The sequence below is a fragment of the Opisthocomus hoazin genome, chromosome 17 (assembly GCF_030867145.1).
Source record: "Opisthocomus hoazin isolate bOpiHoa1 chromosome 17, bOpiHoa1.hap1, whole genome shotgun sequence".
NCBI lineage: Eukaryota > Metazoa > Chordata > Aves > Opisthocomiformes > Opisthocomidae > Opisthocomus > Opisthocomus hoazin.
Window position 1 is genome coordinate 4,216,185 of NC_134430.1, and position 17,651 is coordinate 4,233,835.

General features: G+C 54.0%; 1 protein-coding gene and 1 long non-coding RNA gene across 3 annotated transcripts; one reads left to right on the top strand and one right to left on the bottom strand.

The window, feature by feature from the left end:
- Positions 1–52: 52 nt before the first annotated feature.
- UBXN11 (UBX domain protein 11) lies at positions 53–11,602 on the bottom strand. Of its 2 annotated transcripts, XM_075438235.1 has the most exons (12): positions 11,514–11,576; positions 11,105–11,205; positions 10,284–10,338; positions 9,154–9,230; positions 8,529–8,643; positions 6,892–7,109; positions 6,471–6,548; positions 4,925–5,045; positions 3,734–3,837; positions 3,431–3,498; positions 2,517–2,663; positions 53–1,724 (listed from the first exon to the last, which is right to left on the bottom strand). In XM_075438235.1, the coding sequence occupies exons 1-12, from the start codon at positions 11,518–11,520 to the stop codon at positions 1,559–1,561; spliced, it is 1,257 nt and encodes a 418-aa protein (XP_075294350.1). In that variant the 5' UTR covers positions 11,521–11,576; the 3' UTR covers positions 53–1,558. The 2 variants fall into 2 exon arrangements, with proteins under 2 accessions (XP_075294350.1, XP_075294351.1); XM_075438236.1 differs by lacking the exon at positions 11,105–11,205 and having other exon boundaries at positions 11,514–11,602.
- Positions 9,205–16,910, top strand: LOC142363468 (uncharacterized). The gene is made up of 5 exons (XR_012765755.1): positions 9,205–11,310; positions 11,533–11,677; positions 12,678–12,765; positions 14,777–15,024; positions 16,564–16,910. It is a non-coding gene; the product is annotated as an uncharacterized LOC142363468 (long non-coding RNA).
- Positions 16,911–17,651: the final 741 nt, after the last annotated feature.

Genomic DNA, 17,651 nt, shown 5'->3' on the forward strand with positions numbered 1-17,651 from the left:
TCACCCTGCATAATGATTCCGAGTCATTTCCAGCTCAGAGAAGCTGAGTCAGTTGTACTCGCTGCTGCAGCCTGACAGAAAGATCTTAACACCTTAGAGTGCTGCTGCTAATCAGAGGCTCACAGGACTTGTCTGAGTATCCTGCAGCGCGGTAGTGACAGGTACCTCTCAACAATTCCTCTGCATGGTAAGAACAGCAGCCTGGAGGGGGACAGCTTCAGCCAGATATGTGAGCAAAAAACAAACTCCTGGCACAAAGATTAGCTGGTTGGTTGTAGACCAGGATACAGAGGGGCACTGGGAAAAGGCTGCCCTACAGGAGGGTCCCCTGTGCACTCCTGTATCTGGTGTAGGTGGAGAAAGGAGGAAATGAACTGAGAGCTGTGGGGACTGGGTCATTGGGAGCCCATGGGAGTGGCTGGCCAGCGTGAATGGTGCTTCCTGTGTTTGAGCTGTGCAGGGTCCAGTGCTGGTCGCAGTGTCCGGGAAGTGGTCTGGGTGTCCTGCCCCCTTCCACCGCAGCTGCGCCTTGGAAATCTTAATGAGAGTGGAAACTGCAGCTTGAATAAATGGTTTTATTGGGAGCCTTTAATGAGGGCTGTCTCTACTGTAAGGGAGCCTGCCAGAAGGCTCTGCCTCACGCGAGTGGGAGTGTTGTCAGCTGGGAGTCAAGTGGGAGCTTGTCACAGCTGAAATGGGAAGAATGTGCTGGGGAAAGGGGCCTGCAAAGCACAGCCCCAGCCCACGGGAGAGGGAGGAAGATGCTTTACTCAGGACTCAGCAGAGAAGCAGCGAGGGGATTGTGCTCTTCTCCAATGACACGGTGTCCTGTTGCAGCATCCAGCTCCTGGCTTCGGCAGCCTGCTGAGGGAGGGAGGGAGGCTGGCAGCTTGGGGCCCTCGCAGGCAGGCTTGGCGTGGCTGGAGCTGGGGTCTGTCCAAGGGAAGGAGTCGTTCACGTACAGGAAGCCCGGTAGCAGGATCTCCTGGCTGAGATGAGTCTGGCTCAGTCCCAGCACTGCACTGGCTCAAGGCCTTTTGGTTTAGCTTTACCAAGGCTTGTTTCTTGTGGTCTAAGCGTAGTGGAAATCTCTGGGGAGCAGATGTGGGAAGTGGGAGATGTGGAAAGTAAATTGTCTGTCTGTCCTGCTGCTATATAGAATGCTTGAGCCCAGTTGAGCAACTGCCCAGTACCAGTGTAAAGCTGGCGGCCTTCCCTGGGCAGGAATTGGCCTGTGAAACCTTCAACAGAGATGAGAAACCAGGCCTGGGGTTTGAGCTGGCAGAAATGCCCCCGTGTTAGAAGCCCACCTGCCTTGGGGAGGAGCATCCACTCGCCAGGCAGCAGGACTGGGCCTGGCACACTCTGCTGAAGGGAGAGGCCAAAGCGTTGCCTCTGAGCTCTCCTCTCCGTCCATGGTAACAGCACAATGAAACTAAAGCTGGAAGGACAACCCTCTCCTCTCTTCCCAGCCAGGGGAGGTTGTAATGCAGCTAATGGTGCAAGGCAGCTCCTTCCTCTTGCCAAGCTTGGGGCGAGCAGCTCTTGCCAGGAGCTGTTAAGCTGTTTGCAGCCCTGTCCCCTCTTGTTGGGAGGGGTCTCTTCTCCGCAGCAGCAAGGAGGCATTGGGGATCAGGCCACATTCCTGCAGGCTTCTGGAGTTGTCCATGTACATCCTCTGGGGAAAGGTACTGATGATATCATACGAGTCGGAGTCTCCACCCCTAGGAAAGAACAGCACAATCTTTCCAATGCACAGGATCCCCCAAGGTTTTGCTGAGATGCTCTGGCTGATCCAGCTGCGGTTATGTCAGAGCAGAGGGAGAGACTCTTTCGCAAGCACAGGCTGAGCAGAGAGAAGGGCTTCCTGCCCAAACTGTGAACAGCCAGGCACAGCGCGGCCATCCCAGGCTGCACAGCTGCAGCGGGGAAGGAGGCTCTCGCACCCCAACAGCAGCGAGCTCATCGTGGGCTCAGACCAAGGCCAGAGCTACAGTCTGCAACAGGAGTGGGAAGAGGGGAGAGCAAAGGGGTCCCCTCGGCCATCTGCAGCTGTCCCCAAAGCCTCTGGGCAGCACTGAGCGTGTTGGGACACAGAGCTGGCTGAGCAAAGGGTGGTGGTTGTCCGGCAGCTGCACCAGCACCTTGGGGATGCCGGCAATAGTCCGGTGGGTGCTGCTGAGCAGCTGGAAGGAGGCAAAAGCAGTGATGGGCCTGGGTCAGATGGCAATTTTGAGAGGACACAAGAGGCTCATCTCTGCTGCTGTGTCAGCTTTCTAGCAAAGGTGGGTATTAAATGTTCTGAGGGCAGCATGATCCTGGCAGTGCTGCCCAGGGAGCATCTCTGGCGTTGGGAGGAGCCGGAGCAGCTCCTGGCACCGACCCTTGGCCCCGCTCAGCTCGGGCTGATCTGTTTGAAGCACAGCTTCAGGGCCTTGAGCAGCAGCTCAGAAACCCTCCCTGGGCCCTGACAGAGCTGGGCAGGGACCAAGGAGAGGAGGAAGTCCTAGGCCTACCTGGCATAGGCGAGGTGTTGGCGCAGGTCTCCTATGGTCTCTGTGAACAGCATCTTCAAGAGGTACGTCTGCTCCCCGCTCTCAGATTTGATGCGGAGAGTGCAGATGTCAGGAGCAGAAGCCTCAGCCTCTTCAGCTGTCTTTGTCCTAGAGGTTAGAAAACCTCATCAGCTGAGGAGCGAGGGCTTGGCAGAGCCTGTGAGCTCTACTCAGTGGGCAGAGCCTCTGGGCTGCCAGGGTGATCTGAACAGGGCAGAGGTGATTCGTGTTTGGGTATGTTCTCAAGATGAACAAGGCCCTGTCTGACTGTGGGCAAGCAGACTGACCCATGGACCAAACCACTGCTTTGCTTTCACTTCTTAAAGGTGCCTTGGAAAGAGGGCTGATGACCTTTTTTAGCTTCTTCATTTTTGGATCAGGGCTGTCTGGTAAGTACTTCGCCCTACTTTTTTTGATTAAAAATAATCTGCTTGGGTTCTTTTTTTTCATTAGCTATTTGGGTCTTGTCTTGCCAGAAGGCTAGGAGTGGAAAAGTGTTGTTAGTGTGACCTCCTGCTCGGGCATCAGTTTCCTAGAGGAATTCTCCCATTTAACATGACCACAAACAGCTTTTTAGATGGTTTCAAACTCTAAGGCCTTGTCTTGCTGCCTGGAAAGGTATTTCACAGCAATAAGTAAGTAATGTTTTGAACAGAAGCTTTTGTTGGAGATGTCAAAGATGGCAGGTTCACCATGAACAATTCAGTGGTCTTCCCAAAAGACCAGATTAACCTTTTTTTTCTAATTATTTCTAAGGTATAAGACAGAAGGGGCAAGTCCATTTACTTCCTCAACTGAAAGCCTTGAAATAAACCCGCAGTGATGAAGTAGGAGGAAGAGGAGAGCCTGACAGGGTCGGAGGGCTGTGTCTGTACCTCTCCAGGGCCAACAGCGTGGGTGTCTCCACCAGGATCTCTTTGCTGCTCCACACCCCACCAGTACCCTGAAACCAAACCAGGTGAGCATCAGCATTGCCTGCTCTGCCCAGAGAGCAACCTATGCTATGAAAGCCCAGGGCACCAAGTGCCACGTGTGCTCTGGTGGAGCCTCTCTGGGAGAAGGAGATTCTGCAGAGCTGAGAGAGGCCCAAAGAGCAGGTATCGGTGCTGTGCAGGGCGCTGAGCTCAGGGAATCGCTGCTGGCCTCGTCCTGTGGGTGCCTGGGGGATCTGCTCATACCTGCTGTGCTGCTCTGGCTGAATCTCGGACACTGATCACTTGTCCTCTGTGTTCCGAGGACTTAGAAGGCTTGTTGAGAAACTGCTTCAAGGAGGATTTGGGACCTGCCAGAGCAGAGGAGAGATGTGTCTGTGTATGGCTTTTTTGACAAAGGATTTTTCCCCCAGAACAGGCCGATTTGGTGAAATGAGAGAGCGCAAAGGCCGACAGGGAGAGCTCTAACCTCCCCTAGCTAGGCTGAGACTGGTCCTCAGTCTCCCCTGTCGAAGCTTGTCCTACTTTCTAGCCCACTAAATGTTTGATTGTCGACATCAACAGTGAGTAACTGTGCAGCCTGTTCAGCACACAGCTGGGATGCACAGCAGGTAGAAACCTGGTTAGTCCCACTGTGAACAGGAAAAACTGAAACTCTGACAGTTTTTACAGACTTGCAAAACTTTTCATCTGTAGGTGTCCATTCCTTTTTCTGTGGTGTCACTGGGCAATGTTTGTTGTTTTTTTTCCACTACTTGGATAAAAGAACATTTAGCACAGCTTCTGTTTGTGAATAGCGAGGGTGAACAAGCAAGCAGTACAGTTTTGTATAAACAGGAAGTTGTTGCTGATGGGCAATGCACGTGGTCGGGTTATTTAGTTATGCATGCACAAACCCACTATTTTCTGTCCAGATGACTGACTGCATTTGACTTTCCAACCCTGACGGGTATTGCTTACACAGACTGCCAGAGTCTAGAAGCAAAATGAGGCATCTTTGGCCTGACCTTATGTCCCATATTCTCTTACGAAACTTGTAGGAGAACCGAAGGTTGTTTGCGAGCTACCTCTCCAGATCTGCAGGGTTCCCTCGGCATCCTCTGAAGCTGATAAAGATGAAGCTAGAAGGAGCTTGGCCATTCAGAAGGGTGCGGGGCAGATAAGTTTTTGGAAACCTGCTGATCTTCTGGTCTTTTATTACTTGTCATGTCTCATTCTTTAGGAGGATTTAATGATGAGAGGACACCATGTGTGCTGCCTGGCTCCCAGCTCCTGAAGCAACACTGGGGCTACAAGTGCTGGGCTCTGACCCAGGAGTCTTGCCTTCCTCACTGAGACCCTACACATTCTCCTCCTACCAGCTGGACTGCCCCGGTAAGGTTTTGATTCTCCTTTTTGGGAGTTAGCCACGTTTTTGAGGCAGGTTTAGGAATTTACCTGGGGTCTTGGTGGTTTCCTGCACCTCGCTTGATTTTGAATGGCCAACTGCTTGGCCATGGCCAGGAAAACTCCCTGGAAGGTCTCTCTCCCGAAATACCACGTTCCTTCTGTCAATGACCTGTTGAATTAAGAGCAACTGCCATAAGCAAATGAGAGTGTTGCACAAGCTTGTTCTCACTGCATCAGAGCACAATAAACCACAGCAATGACAACCAAGAGTTGTAAACCCCAAATGAAGCCAAGAGAGCTTCTTCCTTGGAAGGTGCTCCAGCTGCCCAAACTCAATGAAATGCGTGTTCAGCTCCTATAGGTTATCTAAGAAAGCAAATCCTGGTGGATCCCTCAAGTCCCTGGGATAGCCCACCTAGACCACAGGATAACTGTTCATCCATCTCAACAGGCACCGGGCAGCTGCTCCTTTCCATGAGCCATAAGAAATGTGCTTGGACCCGACCTTTCCTCTGTGCCTGCTTCCACACTTGGAGATGCTCTCCGGGTGGAAAGTGATGTGAAAGCAGCAGGTTGGGGGTGGAGAGGGATTTGGCAGTGAGAAGCTGCAGTGAGGGCTGTCAGAAAGCTCCAGCAACCCAAGGAAGGCAGTGTGCTACCCCGAGGCCCCCAGCAGTGGGGAGAGCCCTGTAAATAGGGGCAGTCTTTCTGGATTCCTCTTACGTTCCTCTTACACTGGCTGTTCATATCGCAGGCAGATGTTCTCTGTGTCTGTATTTACCCCAGATTACTGTACTGTCCTGTGGTTTCCAGATGTGGCCAGCTAGCATGGATTATAGGGAACGACAGCCCCAAGCGCACAATCCTCCTTCTTCCATCAGACTTTAACTTCCACACCTGCCAGCTCACTCTGGCTGTCCTGACCTCACACTTGCCTGTGCAGTTGTGCCCTGCTTTCTTCGTGGCAGCGGGTAGGTGCATCCCTCTGGTTGTGCCTGCTTACGTTTCAGATGTGCTTGAAGACCTAGATTAGAGTCCTCTGAGGCTCTCTGCCTGAAAATGTGGCCTTGGCTTTTTGCCAGTTCTGAGAAACCAAGAAGCAGGGCCCAAAAGAACCTCAGGTGGCCAAATCCATTTCAATTGTGGCAAAATAAGCTCTTCCAACATCCTTCTTGAGATACACATGTTCAATCCATTTTTAAAAGCTTTTCCAGGGGAAGCATTTGAAAACTTTTCTCCTTTTTGTGATGCACCTCTTCAGATGCTGCACGTACTACTTCTACAAAGCTTGCTCTGATCTTAGAAGTCTTGTTCCAAGCTGAGATTCACCAAGGCAGATAAACTATTCAGTCCTAATGCTGAAATGCTCGCTTACTTCCTGTAACGGCTCTAGCAGGTGTGCTCCCAGCCAGCCTTTCCCCGAGACACACATGCACAGAATTAAGCTGCATGTGTGCTGTGTTCAGAAACCTCAAACATCGCTTGCTGTAGGGAGCATCCAGCAGATTGGGGAAAGAAATTGGAACAGTTTCCTTAGGAAGCAAGAGAGCAATTGCTTCCAAAAAGCGGATGAACAGGGTTTTGCACTGCTTACCTGCAAAGGGATGCCATCTGGGTAGCGCATCTGCAACTCGGAAGGAAAATAGCCATCCATGATATCCTGCAGGCATTGCTGAAACAAAATTACAACTCATGGTCATACTTCAGACTTACTATGTATCTCATGACTGATATGTTCCTTCTGGGCTGCTCCTATTCGTGGTGGTATTGCTGTGCAGAAAAGTCTGCATAAAAGACCTGGAATTTCCATCTCTAAAAATTACTACACAAAGACATATACCAGTCTGTAAAGGCACCATGGGAATGCAGATGAGAAGCTGGAGGTCTCAGTAGCTGCTCCTTTTCAGGACTGAGACGAGCTCACAAGCCCTATTTCTATACGTTCCCTTTCCTGAGGCTTAGTGAATGATAGCAGGATGGCTCTAAGTCCGATGCCTCTACAGATTTTTCCATACCTGTGTGGATGGGTCCTCGTAGGGCCGAAAGGGCCCGTTGAACATGACGATCCCATTTTGGTACAGCGTAAGAGGGAGGGGTTCTGGCTGTCTCAGCCGAGCACCCCCAGGCGTGTGCTCGATTTGAGAAACACCTTCTCCAGCCAGCATGTTCAAATCCTTCACGTTTTCCAAGATCAAATCAAAATCAATGTGGTGTTTGGAAACAACTGCTTCACCTGTGGCAGAGGGACCAGAGTCACAGGGGGAAGGGGTTGCCAGCTAAGCAACTTTCACCTCGGTGTGAATTTGAGGTGCGTTTGGGTGCTAACACTTCTGGGCTGCCTGAGCTGCCTCTCCGTGCTTTGCCTCTTGAGCTTTTGCAAAGCGTGGTGCAACGCCGCTGCTGCGGTGCAGCGCTGCCAGGTTTACGTGGGTGTGTGCAAAACCGCAAGGGCAGGGCAGCAGGGAAACAGCCCTCTTGCTACAAGGTGGTACAACTCCAGAGCCAGCTCTGCAAGAGACCACGCTCAGCTCCTTGTCTTCGGTTGTAGTTTCAGAAGTGCTGTGTTGTCCCTGAATGTGGTACCATAAAATGCACAGAGTAACTTAACTAGCTGCATTAACTAGGTTGGATAAATGGATCAGGGCAGACTGGCTGAAGAAATGCCAGTGTACACACAGCCGGCTGCCTGCTCCTCACCCCCAGCAGGTTGCTCTCTCTTGCTGGAACGCTGCTGAGGATGTTTATCTGGGTGCTTGAGGAGGGTGGTAGGGTGAGACAGTAAGAATTATAATGGGACAAAGAGTGAAATTAGAAGAGGAAATGAAAGAAGAGATGTAGGCAGAAGTAAAGCCTTTGGTATTTTCTGTTCTGCTTTTTTTGTGATTTGATAGAGGAGGGCGAGGGAAATGTCCCTTAAAAAGGGTAAGTGAGCTGAAAAGAATGAAAATTATTTCTACTGCTTCCCCCGTCTTCTGTCCTCCTGCATCGAAGGGAGGAAAGGATTAGTTAGCCAGTATTTGCCTGGTGGTTAGGAAGCAGCATTGGCAGTACAGCTCAAGTGTTACACTTTCCCCCCCCCCCCCCCCCCCCTCCTCTGTTACCACTTCCTAAGAAGCCATTGCCAAATATGCTTGGACCCCATACAGCACAATCAGGTCTCAAACCCCTCACGTGGTGGCTGGGAGGAAAGGCAAACAATACTCCCTGATGGAGCCAGACAATATGGGTAAGTTACTACAGCCACTATTTACACAAAGCATCTGATTCCGTTTCCCACCCATTTTACGTCAGTGTTACTAGAGCAGCGAAGCTTCAAATGATTAGGGTATGTGAACTCTTCAGGAAGCAGCTGCTGCGAGGGTATCCTTCCAAATGGCTGAGCCATCAGGTTCTCTCCTCTTGCTCTATGTGGAGCTTATGAAATATGGGTATATAAAATACCACCGTTCTGCCTGGCTTAGCTCCTGTTAAATTGCTCCATGTCTCTGTCCCTGAGATGGACTGATGTGAAGACCTCGGCACAGGATCACAAATTCTGAAGGCCCAAATTCTGTGTCTTTGATGCTCACCTACTCTGGGGAGTATCATACCTTCTCTAAGTGCGCAGCAGGAGCTAGGATAGCTGCTTCAGCAAAGAGTGCTGGTGCTTTACCTGGCTTCCATAGGCTCCTTGCTGGCAGCTCTTCTTCATCCTCAAGTGATTCTGAATCTTCTGGCTGTTCATGTCTCTCTCCAACCCAAATCAGACCATAGTCATTTAGAAACCGCTGTAAGAGGAAAATACAAGTCAGCGTTGTAGACTAGAGCTTCAGAAAAGTAGAAATGGAATCCCGAGAGTGGTCAGCTGTGACTGAGAAGCAGAAGAGGAAGTGAAAGAGAAGGTTTGTCTTGGGGCTCTTTGGCCCTGGCAGACAGACAAACTCACTGTCAGGGTGAGTAGCAGCTCTACTAGTTGCAAGCAAAAGGGAGAATGAAAGTATCTGTAGTGACGCAGTAAACTCCCAAGACTGTGAAGTAGCTGTAGTAGCTACAAAGACTATTTCTACATTCCTAGAAATCAAAATGAGGAGGCTTGTAGGAGGCACAAATGTTTGTGTATTAAAAAACCTCCTACTGCCCTGTAGCTCACATCCAGCCTGTTCTTTCTATTCAGAGGGGTGAGGTGAAGAATTGTGATGATCAAAGTGGCAGCTTGAAAAAGACCAAGCAGCCTGGGACTGCAATGATCTCAAACCAAAGGTGCAGATGGCTTAGGGCAAGTGGAGCAGGTGTCTCACCTCCATCTCCCAGACCTGGGTCTGCAGCTGAAGGCACCTAATTTCCAGTTCTTCTGCTGTGGGTAAGTCAGGAGCACCTGAAAAGGAAGACTTGTTTTTTCTATATACAGTGTTAAAGAAGAGTTATAGACAGCCTGTGTCACACAGTGCAGATGACCCAAAGTACTTGTCTGTACCGTAAATGAACTCAAGCCTGTGTGACACAGGAGCTGAATATGAGCTCCACATGCTTGTCCCTGACAATTCAACCTGCAGCAGTTTGATAAAGATGTTGACAGACTAAAAGATAGTTGTGAACAATACTGGTGAAGTTTTATGCTGTGGGAAGCTGATGTGTGCAGTGCTGTTTGCAATTATACAAAGAGAATTGCTTGGCTTACTTGGTCTTAAGGCTCCTATTAAAAAAATAAGCAGGTGTCCACTAAAGCTGGATCCAGAAGCCTAGGCTGAATGGTTAGAACAATGCATGATGAAGTGCAAAACACATGTTTGTGGTTTGACAGGCGTATTCTTGTTCTCCGCTCAGGAAGCGGAGAACTTACCACAGCTTTGTGCTAACAAGGTAGTTCAGCCGTTGTAGGAAACATGTCTGGGCTCAGCTGGAGAGCTGCAGGATTCCAAGGAACTGAGTGGGGGAAAGACCTTCAGTGACTCACTCAAATCTGGGTTCAATTTAGAGTTAGGCTGCCTTGCAGGACGAGTGAACCTGGACCCGTAGTACTGTTTGAGACTCCAAGCTGATTTTTGGTTTCGCTTAGCTCTGAGTAGCTGTTCTTGCAGCCTGTTTGAACTCTGCAGTATTTACTGTTCTTTTTTTCTGACCATCCTCAGGTATGTGTCGTTGGTCTATGCTCATGAAAACTTAGTAACTCGTAGAAAATAGGTCAGGAAATAATGTTTTGCACTGCATGTGAAAAGCCGAGTAACAGACACAAGTATAAAGTGCGGATCTGCTTTGGCAAACAGTACCACGTGTGTGTAACTGATACCACTCACCAGAGAGGCTCTTGGGCTTTTAAGGTAAGGATGGCTTGCAGAGGAGCTCCTTGAGCCTGCTCTGTTGCAGTACCAGGAGCTCTGTACCTCTCCCACAGGTAGGAGCAAGGTTCCAAGGGTAGAACAATTTTTACCTTCTCCTTTCTGAAGCGTCTTCATCTCCTCTTCAAGTTCAGCAATCCTCCTGTCCTTCAGGACCAGAACAAATCATGAGCTTGTTTAGTACCTCGGCCTTCAGGACCCTGAGGTTTGCATAATTAGTCCTGGCTGGGTGAGTCAGTGGTGCTAGTGCTGTCACCCCATTTAGGCAAAATAAGGGTCAGGAAGGCTGTATCACCTCACAAACACCTTAATTAGACTCAGATGAGGGGTGGGATAGAAATACACTGCTCCAGGAATAGGTGAGTGAGATGCTGACCTATCTCCTGCTCCTCCATCTGCACAAGAGCTGTAGGCAGACACACGGACTCGTGTCCCTGTGCTTCCTGCTCAGGCACAGCTCGTGCTCTGACCTGCAGTAAACTGCTGATCTAGAAATGAAACCAGCACCTCTGCAGCCACCTCTTTAAAAAGAACAACAACAACAAAAGGTATTTATTCTAAGCTGCTGTAATGCAAAGAGGTCTGCTCCGGGATGACTCTGCTCTACGCACGGCTGTTGTTTCAGAAAGCAAAAGGAGGGAAAGAAGGGTCTGAAGCCAAGCAGCTGATGATTTCAGCGAAAGGGTACCGAGAGTCTTTACTACTTAGTCACAGCAGGGACTGTCCCCTCTCTCACCCCAAGGACTGATACAGTTGCTCTGCAAAGGCTTGTTTGTGTAATTAACAGAGCAGGCTACAGGCTACAGATTAACTTGTTTGAGCCCAAACTAGGTCTGAGCAGGTGTAACGCTACTGTGGCTTCAACCGTCAAAGGAGAGCACAGAACAGGTTCATTGAGGGGCAGGATTTCTACCTTCAGCTGGATTTCTTGTGCTTGTTTCTCTAATTTTTGCTCCAACAGAGTGATTTTTTGCATCATGGAGGACATGAGCTCTGCGTCGGTGCGAGCTGCACCTGAAAGCACAAATACACGTTACCTCTCTAAAATGGCGACTGGTATTGGAGGCTCATCTGCGCCGTAGGGGACCCGCCGCAAGAATTCCTGTTCTGCCACGGCAGGTAGGACAAGGGTACCTTTGGGGGTACTGGGTAGAAATCCCTTGGCTCCCGACTGGTTGGGAGATGGCTGTGTCACCAACAGCACACTGTGTATGCGAGGGGGGGACCACAGGAATTAGCCCTGGTCTGGGGTATTGAGTCCACCAGGCTGTCACTGAGAGACCGCGATGGCCCAGAATCCCCTCACCACTGAGGGACTTTACCTTGCATGTTCTTTTTCAGTGTTGTCCCCCTGGAGCAGGAGGGGAGGCTGCCTTGCAGTGGGTTCTTTGTCCTAGGAGACAGGCTGTCATCTTCTGAGAAAAGGCACGAAGAGCATGAAAGAAAGAAAACAAGTCAGCTTTGGATACGACTTCTCCAAAAGCAGGTAAAGAAATACTGGGGTTATGCTGAGGGGAAGAGAGGGCAGGAGGAAGCATCACGGCCCAGTCCATTGGCTCCCATTAGCACTCTGACTAATGACTGTGGGCGCTCGTTATGAGCTGGGACCCAGGGGAAGGGACAGTCTGAGCAGCTGGGAAGAGGGAACACAAAATGGGGCTTGCAGAAAGGGACCATGACACTTGCACGGAGCATCCTGCGCTGCACAGGGAGGCAGAGAGTGGTAATATTGAGCTACTTTAACAAAAAGCGGAACACTTTGGGATTAACAGAAGCAGCAGACTTCACTGGGAGTGGAAAGGGAGTTTTTGCTCGAAGATCTAGTAGGAAGGATGTGACCTAAAATGGAACTGTAAAAATAGATGAGGCTCTAATGTACTCTAGGGCTTGCTGAGGATGTGGAAACCTTTTGTTACCTGTCTGATTTTGGATACATGTAGGAGAGAGAGCGCTACAATCATTGAAAAACATGCAGGGTGGTAAGAAAAGCCTGACCAGTGGAGGCAACGAACTTGGACAGCTCTGCCTTTTTAGTAGAAATACTCATAGAATGATTTGGGTTGGAAGGGAGCTTAAAGATCATCTGGTTCCAACCCCCCTGCCATGAGCAGGGGCATCTTCCACTAGACCAGGTGGAATACAAGGGGACAATATGTAAAAATATGTAAAAAATAAAGCATAGGTTTGTTAACTTTGGGAGGACTTGCTTGATGGGCAAATTTTTTAAAGTGTAGTTGAAAAGGCTTTCCAAAAAAGCCCAAACTGTGCATTTTTCTCATCAGCCCATCTTCCCAGCCCATACATCCTTGGCTTTCCGGGCAGAGTGGGTGTCCATACACCACAGCTTGTAGCAACAGTTAAAATCCTTGAGCGGGATGGAGCCTGAGAGAAAGAAGGGCTGAAACCCGGGTGGGTGAGGCACAGCAACCCCTGCTGTGTCGGGGCAGAGGCGGGTGAAAAAGCTGATGCTTGCGATGCCATTGCAGCTGCAGAAAGAGACTCTTCTCCGCTTGACCCTGAGGAAACGCAAATGTGACACAGACCGGTGCGAGACGTGACTGACCAATACCCCAGGTACCTGCTGGGGAGTGATGCTGGCCAGGAGGCAGCAGATAAGAAATTTGGGGAGTTTTATTGGAACCGGTGGTGTTTCTGAGCCTGTCACTGCCATGTGCAGCCCTGTGGGTGCCCAGAAGGCCGGCAGCCATCAGCTTTTGGAGGGACCGCTGGCAGAAAGGGGCTCAGAACAACGGGGGTAACCGGGAGCTGCCCGGGGGTCTCCGTGCGTGGGCCCTGGGGGGGGCCCGATGTGGGTGGCAGCGCTGGGGGGCACCCCGGCGTGTTGCTGGGGGGGACCCCCGTGTGTGTAGGGACCCTCACGGTGCGTGGGGGCTCCCAAACCGCGGGGGTTCCCCCCGCTCCCCCTCCCCGCTGCCGCAGCACTCACCCCGCGCTCACCGCGCCGCCGCCATCTTGTTGACAGGCGGTCGCCACGGCGACGCAGAGGCCGCTGCGATTGGTTCAGCGCTGGTCACGTGGAGGGGGAGGCAGCCCGAGGACTACACGTCCCGGCATGCACCGCTCCGGAGCCGCGCAGGATGCGGGGGTCCTGGCTGCGGCGGGGGGACCCCGGCGAGGGCCGGGCGTGGGGCCCTGCGAGGGCTCCTACGGGACCTGGTGCCACCGCGCCCCAGCGCGGCCCTGGCGGCCTGCCCTGGCCCTCGGCGGACTCCCCCGAGGCCGCCCGCGCTGGGGGGGATCCGGCCCGCGGCAGGGCCTTCCCGGCCTCTGGAGAAGGGACGCGCCCGGGGATAAGCCCCTTCCCTGTGGCTCTTGAGGAGAGGGGCCCGGGCTGCCAGCCAGGCTGATCCGCTCCCTGCCTTTCCCCGCCTGCCCGCAAAATGGTGCTCTCTCCACCTCTGTTCACTCGGAGCACTCCAGACGCTTCCCGGTGCTGGAGCACGACAGGCAGCCACGCTTCCTCTCCTCAGCCACCCTTGGCGTCGGCTCATAGATGCGGAGCATCGTGCTGCTGCTCCTCACTGCCTCACCTCCTGCTTGTCTCTGTTTTCCAGCAGTGCTGTCCCTCACCCAGGCACAGCCGCGTGCTTGTTTTGGCCTTGCTCATGCTCTGAACTCCAGGCAGCGCTTGCCACCATCCAGAGAGCCTTCCCTGCACATCCGCTGTCCCACCCGCCACTGCTGTGCATCTCTGGTCTCCGGAGAGCTCGGCCTTGCCACTTGGAGAGGAGCAGGACAGGCTGGTTTTTAGCACCTTTGTGTGGGATGTTGGCTGTCCCCAAGAGACTTTCATTTTGACGCTTCTATGAAGCGCAAAAATTAACAGAATTTGACAAAATTTGCTGCAGAGGAGCCTTCAGCTCCAGGCAAAGCTGGCAGGGGGCTTGCTGCGCTGTGATGCACTTCACCAACACAAAACCAGACACCAGGTGTATTTCAGGCCCATGCCCGACATGTTTCGGTAGCTTTACTCATTTCAAACCCTCTTAGAACAACCAGATCCCTTTTGTTTCATGCTGCTGCAGCAGCTCAGTGGGTGAGGGAACTCAGCAATCTGCTGTGAGGAGACGGATGGCAGGGGGCTGGAAGGAAGCGTTTCCCTCGGTCAGACAGCCCCCGGCGCATCACTGAGATTCAGAGGGAGGGCTTGGACCCAGCCTCTGCCCCGAGTTGCAGGGAAGAAGGTTTGTTACACGGTGCAACACAGAGCCCTTGTTGAAACGCTGGCTGCCATTTGCAGACCCTTCCAGTGAGCCGGGGTGGGTTTAACCCACAGCCACTGTTGGTCCATCACGGCTGCGGGGCACAGCACAGGGAGCCCCTGCGATCAGCAGAGCTCGGGCCAGGGGATTTCACACTGCAGGCGGTATTTTGTGATGTGGGAAAAGGCAGGGCTCGCGGCTCACTGGCGGGATGTCTGGCTCGGGGCTGGCTGTGCCAGGGAACAGGGAGAGCGGGAGCCACTCTTGTGCCAGGTGATGGAGAAGCGAGGCTGAAAGGGCTGTGTGGTGTTGTCCCCACCTGGAGATCCCCTGTGCTGTGTCTTGCACTTTCTCCCTCGCAGAATTTGCAGCAGATGGCACTTCCCCAAATCGCCCTGAGTTCAAACGGCCCTTTGGGGCGGCGGGACCGGTACAGGGGAGGAAAGTGTGATTGGTGGGACAGGGCTGCCGCTACGCTTAAAGCCTCTGACTGCAACCGCTGCGAGCAGATGAGGAAGTGTCACGGCACGCCGTGAGCTGAGCCCCGACCATGCAGCCCCTCCGGCGCGCCCACCTGCTCCTCCTGCTCACCCTGCTTGGCCTCTGCATGGTAAGAGAGACCCCCACGGTGTGGGGCCCTGCCAAGTCCTGGGGGGGGGGGGCCCAGCCAGCTCTGCCCCAGGGGTGCGATGGCGGTTGGGGGGCTCTGGGGTTCAACCAGTAGGAGAACTTCTGCTGAACACCTGAGCATTTGACTTTCTGTTTGACTTTAACCCTGACTGTCTTACCAGGAGCTATGCACCGTGGTCTGTAAGGTCTAAATACTTCCAGGCGTTGCTTTTTTGAAAGTGCTTTTGTACTTCAGAGCATCACGCGTATCCGTAACCTTCGCACTTGGCTCTCTGCCCCATCTTGCAGCCTCTCCTTTGCGCGCTGGCCCCAGTCCGCACCTGCTGTGGGGATGCCGAGCGTGACCGTGGGGCTGCAGGGCACGGCTGTGGGGACGCAGGGTGGGCACGCAGCTCCCTGGCTTCCTCTCGCCTCTTCCTGCTGCAGGTTGTTGTCCCTCCTGCCCCTCCCTGGGCTGGGTTCCAGTGCTGCGCTCTCCTGGGAGGGGACCGTTGCGTGGGACGGATGAACGTGCCCGTGCTCTCAGGGCGGGCGATGCTCTTTGGAGCAGCTCTCAGGATGACTTTTTTTGTTTCTACAGTGTGTGACGGGGCCAGATTTGTCTCTGGCTGTTTCACTCAAAAACTCCACGCAGCTGCAAGCTGCTGCCCGCTCCATGGGGCACATTTATGTCCCGGGAGTCCCGCTCTGTGGCCGGGCCAACCAGCCCAAAACCCTCCCAGCACGAGAGTGCCTGTGACAGGGCAGAGCGGGGCGCTGGGGCCCCATCCCTGGCCCGGCTCCGGAGGCACCCGGGGAGCGGTGCGAACCCCTGTGGGGGGGCTGGTTCACGGAGGGAAATGGCGTCCCTTTTCCTGCAGCCCAGGGCAGTGCTTGTCGCTGCAGTCCCTGTTCCCAGGCGTAACGCACAGCCGCTTACACCGGGAATCCCAGGAAAGGCCCCAAACCCCAGCGCCAGCACAGCCGCCGTTCACACCAACACCTTAAGCTGGAAGGCGCCGTTCAGAGACGGAAGGAAACTGCCCTGAAATCCCCATCCTGGCTGTGCGACATTTCACACACCACCTGCAACTCCCCTGCTTGCGACAGACCGGGGGGATGGGGGTCCCTCCTCCTCCTCCTTCCCCCCCTTCGCTTCCAGCACGGCCCTTTCCCAGCTCCCCCACCCCACGTTCTCTGCTGCAGGGCCTGGGGGTCACCGTGTCCCCAGCTGCTTCCTCGCAGCGCTCCGAGGGGCTGATGTGACCCCCAGCTTCTCCTCCTCCCCCAGTTTCTAAAAGCCCCTGGTGAGAAATAAGTCAACGCTTTGCTCTCTGCGCTGGGAAAACCCCAAAGCACGCGGTGATTTCTGCGTGGGTTGCGAAGGAGAATCTGTGGGGGGAGAGACGGCCACGTGTGTCCCCCCGGGAAGGGGCAGGGGGGTCCCCCCGAGCAGGGGCTCTCGGGCCGGGGGTTTCCACCCTGCGCTGCTGTCCGCTCCAGTTCAGAGCGATGCCTGACTCTCGTTCTTCTCTTCCAGCCCCTTGGCCAAGCGAAGGAGGTGGAGGGGGTCATGACCACCCCCTCCATCACTGGAGGCCCCCACCTCAGCAGCCTGAGCCCCCCCTCCTTCAGCCCCCCCCTCCTCTCCCTCGCCCTGGGCCTGGCTGCGGCTTTCTACCTGCGGCTGCGCTGACCCGGAGGGAAGAAGGGAAACCCCCACCACCACCACGGCAATCCCCCGCCCCGCCATCTCCTGGGACCCTCGCAGCGCGGAGGACCGGACGCCATCGCTCCCTCTCCTCGGCGATTCCCCTCCGAACGAAACCCCGAAGGCTCGGGAGCGGGCCTGCTGCGGGGCTCTGAGAAATAAAGCGCTGGTGTGGAGGCCTCTGGTTCCTCTCCGGTTCGGTAACGGGGATGCGGAGCCAATACCGAGCTCCAGCCCCTCTCCAGGCCCCGAGGCCCGGCCCCGGGCGTCGGCCTCGGGGCCCGGACCGGGGCGCGGCCACAGCGCCCCCCGCCGGCCTGGCGGCCCCACCGTGAATCACACGGCAGGGGCTTGTGCTCTCCACCAATCCGACGCTGCCAACCTCGCCGCTATCAGCCAATCGCGGCCTGGCGGGGGGCTATATAAGAGCGCGTGAGGGTTTAGACCTTTTGCTGTGAGGAGCGGCGCTGGATGGGGGGAGGAGGTGTTGGCCCCCGGGCTCTCTGATACGCGGTCGCTGAGAGGATTTTCCCCCTCAGCAGCGTGCCTACCCGCCCAGCTGGGCTGAGCTTGTGTATTTTAACATCCCCCCGCTGCTTCCAGGTGCTGCAAGTCCAGCCCTGACTGTACAGGGCGGTAGAAGCCTCTCCGTGTTGTCTCCTCAGCCCTCACTCCCTGTCCTCGGGTGGTCTCCTCCGCCTTCCCACTGGTGTTTCTTCACGGGACGGGATTGTGGTGCTTACCCTGGCACGTGGCATCCACGCAGGCCTGGCATTGCCCTCTACGAGCAGCCCTAGCTGTTGCGCTGCCCGCAGGCAGCGGTTTGGGCTCTGGCAGCACGCTCCGCTCTGCTGTCCCGTGGTTACGCGTCGTCCCGCCCGAACAGGTCTTACGGCAACTGGGGACACGTTTCAGCA

Coding starts and splice junctions, on each gene's coding strand:
- UBXN11 (XM_075438235.1), bottom strand. Junction 7,110..8,528: donor AAGGAGCCTATGGAAGCCAG/GTAAAGCACCAG, acceptor CCTCTGCCACAG/GTGAAGCAGTTGTTTCCAAA. Junction 3,499..3,733: donor CAGCCAGAGCAGCACAGCAG/GTATGAGCAGAT, acceptor GTTTGGTTTCAG/GGTACTGGTGGGGTGTGGAG.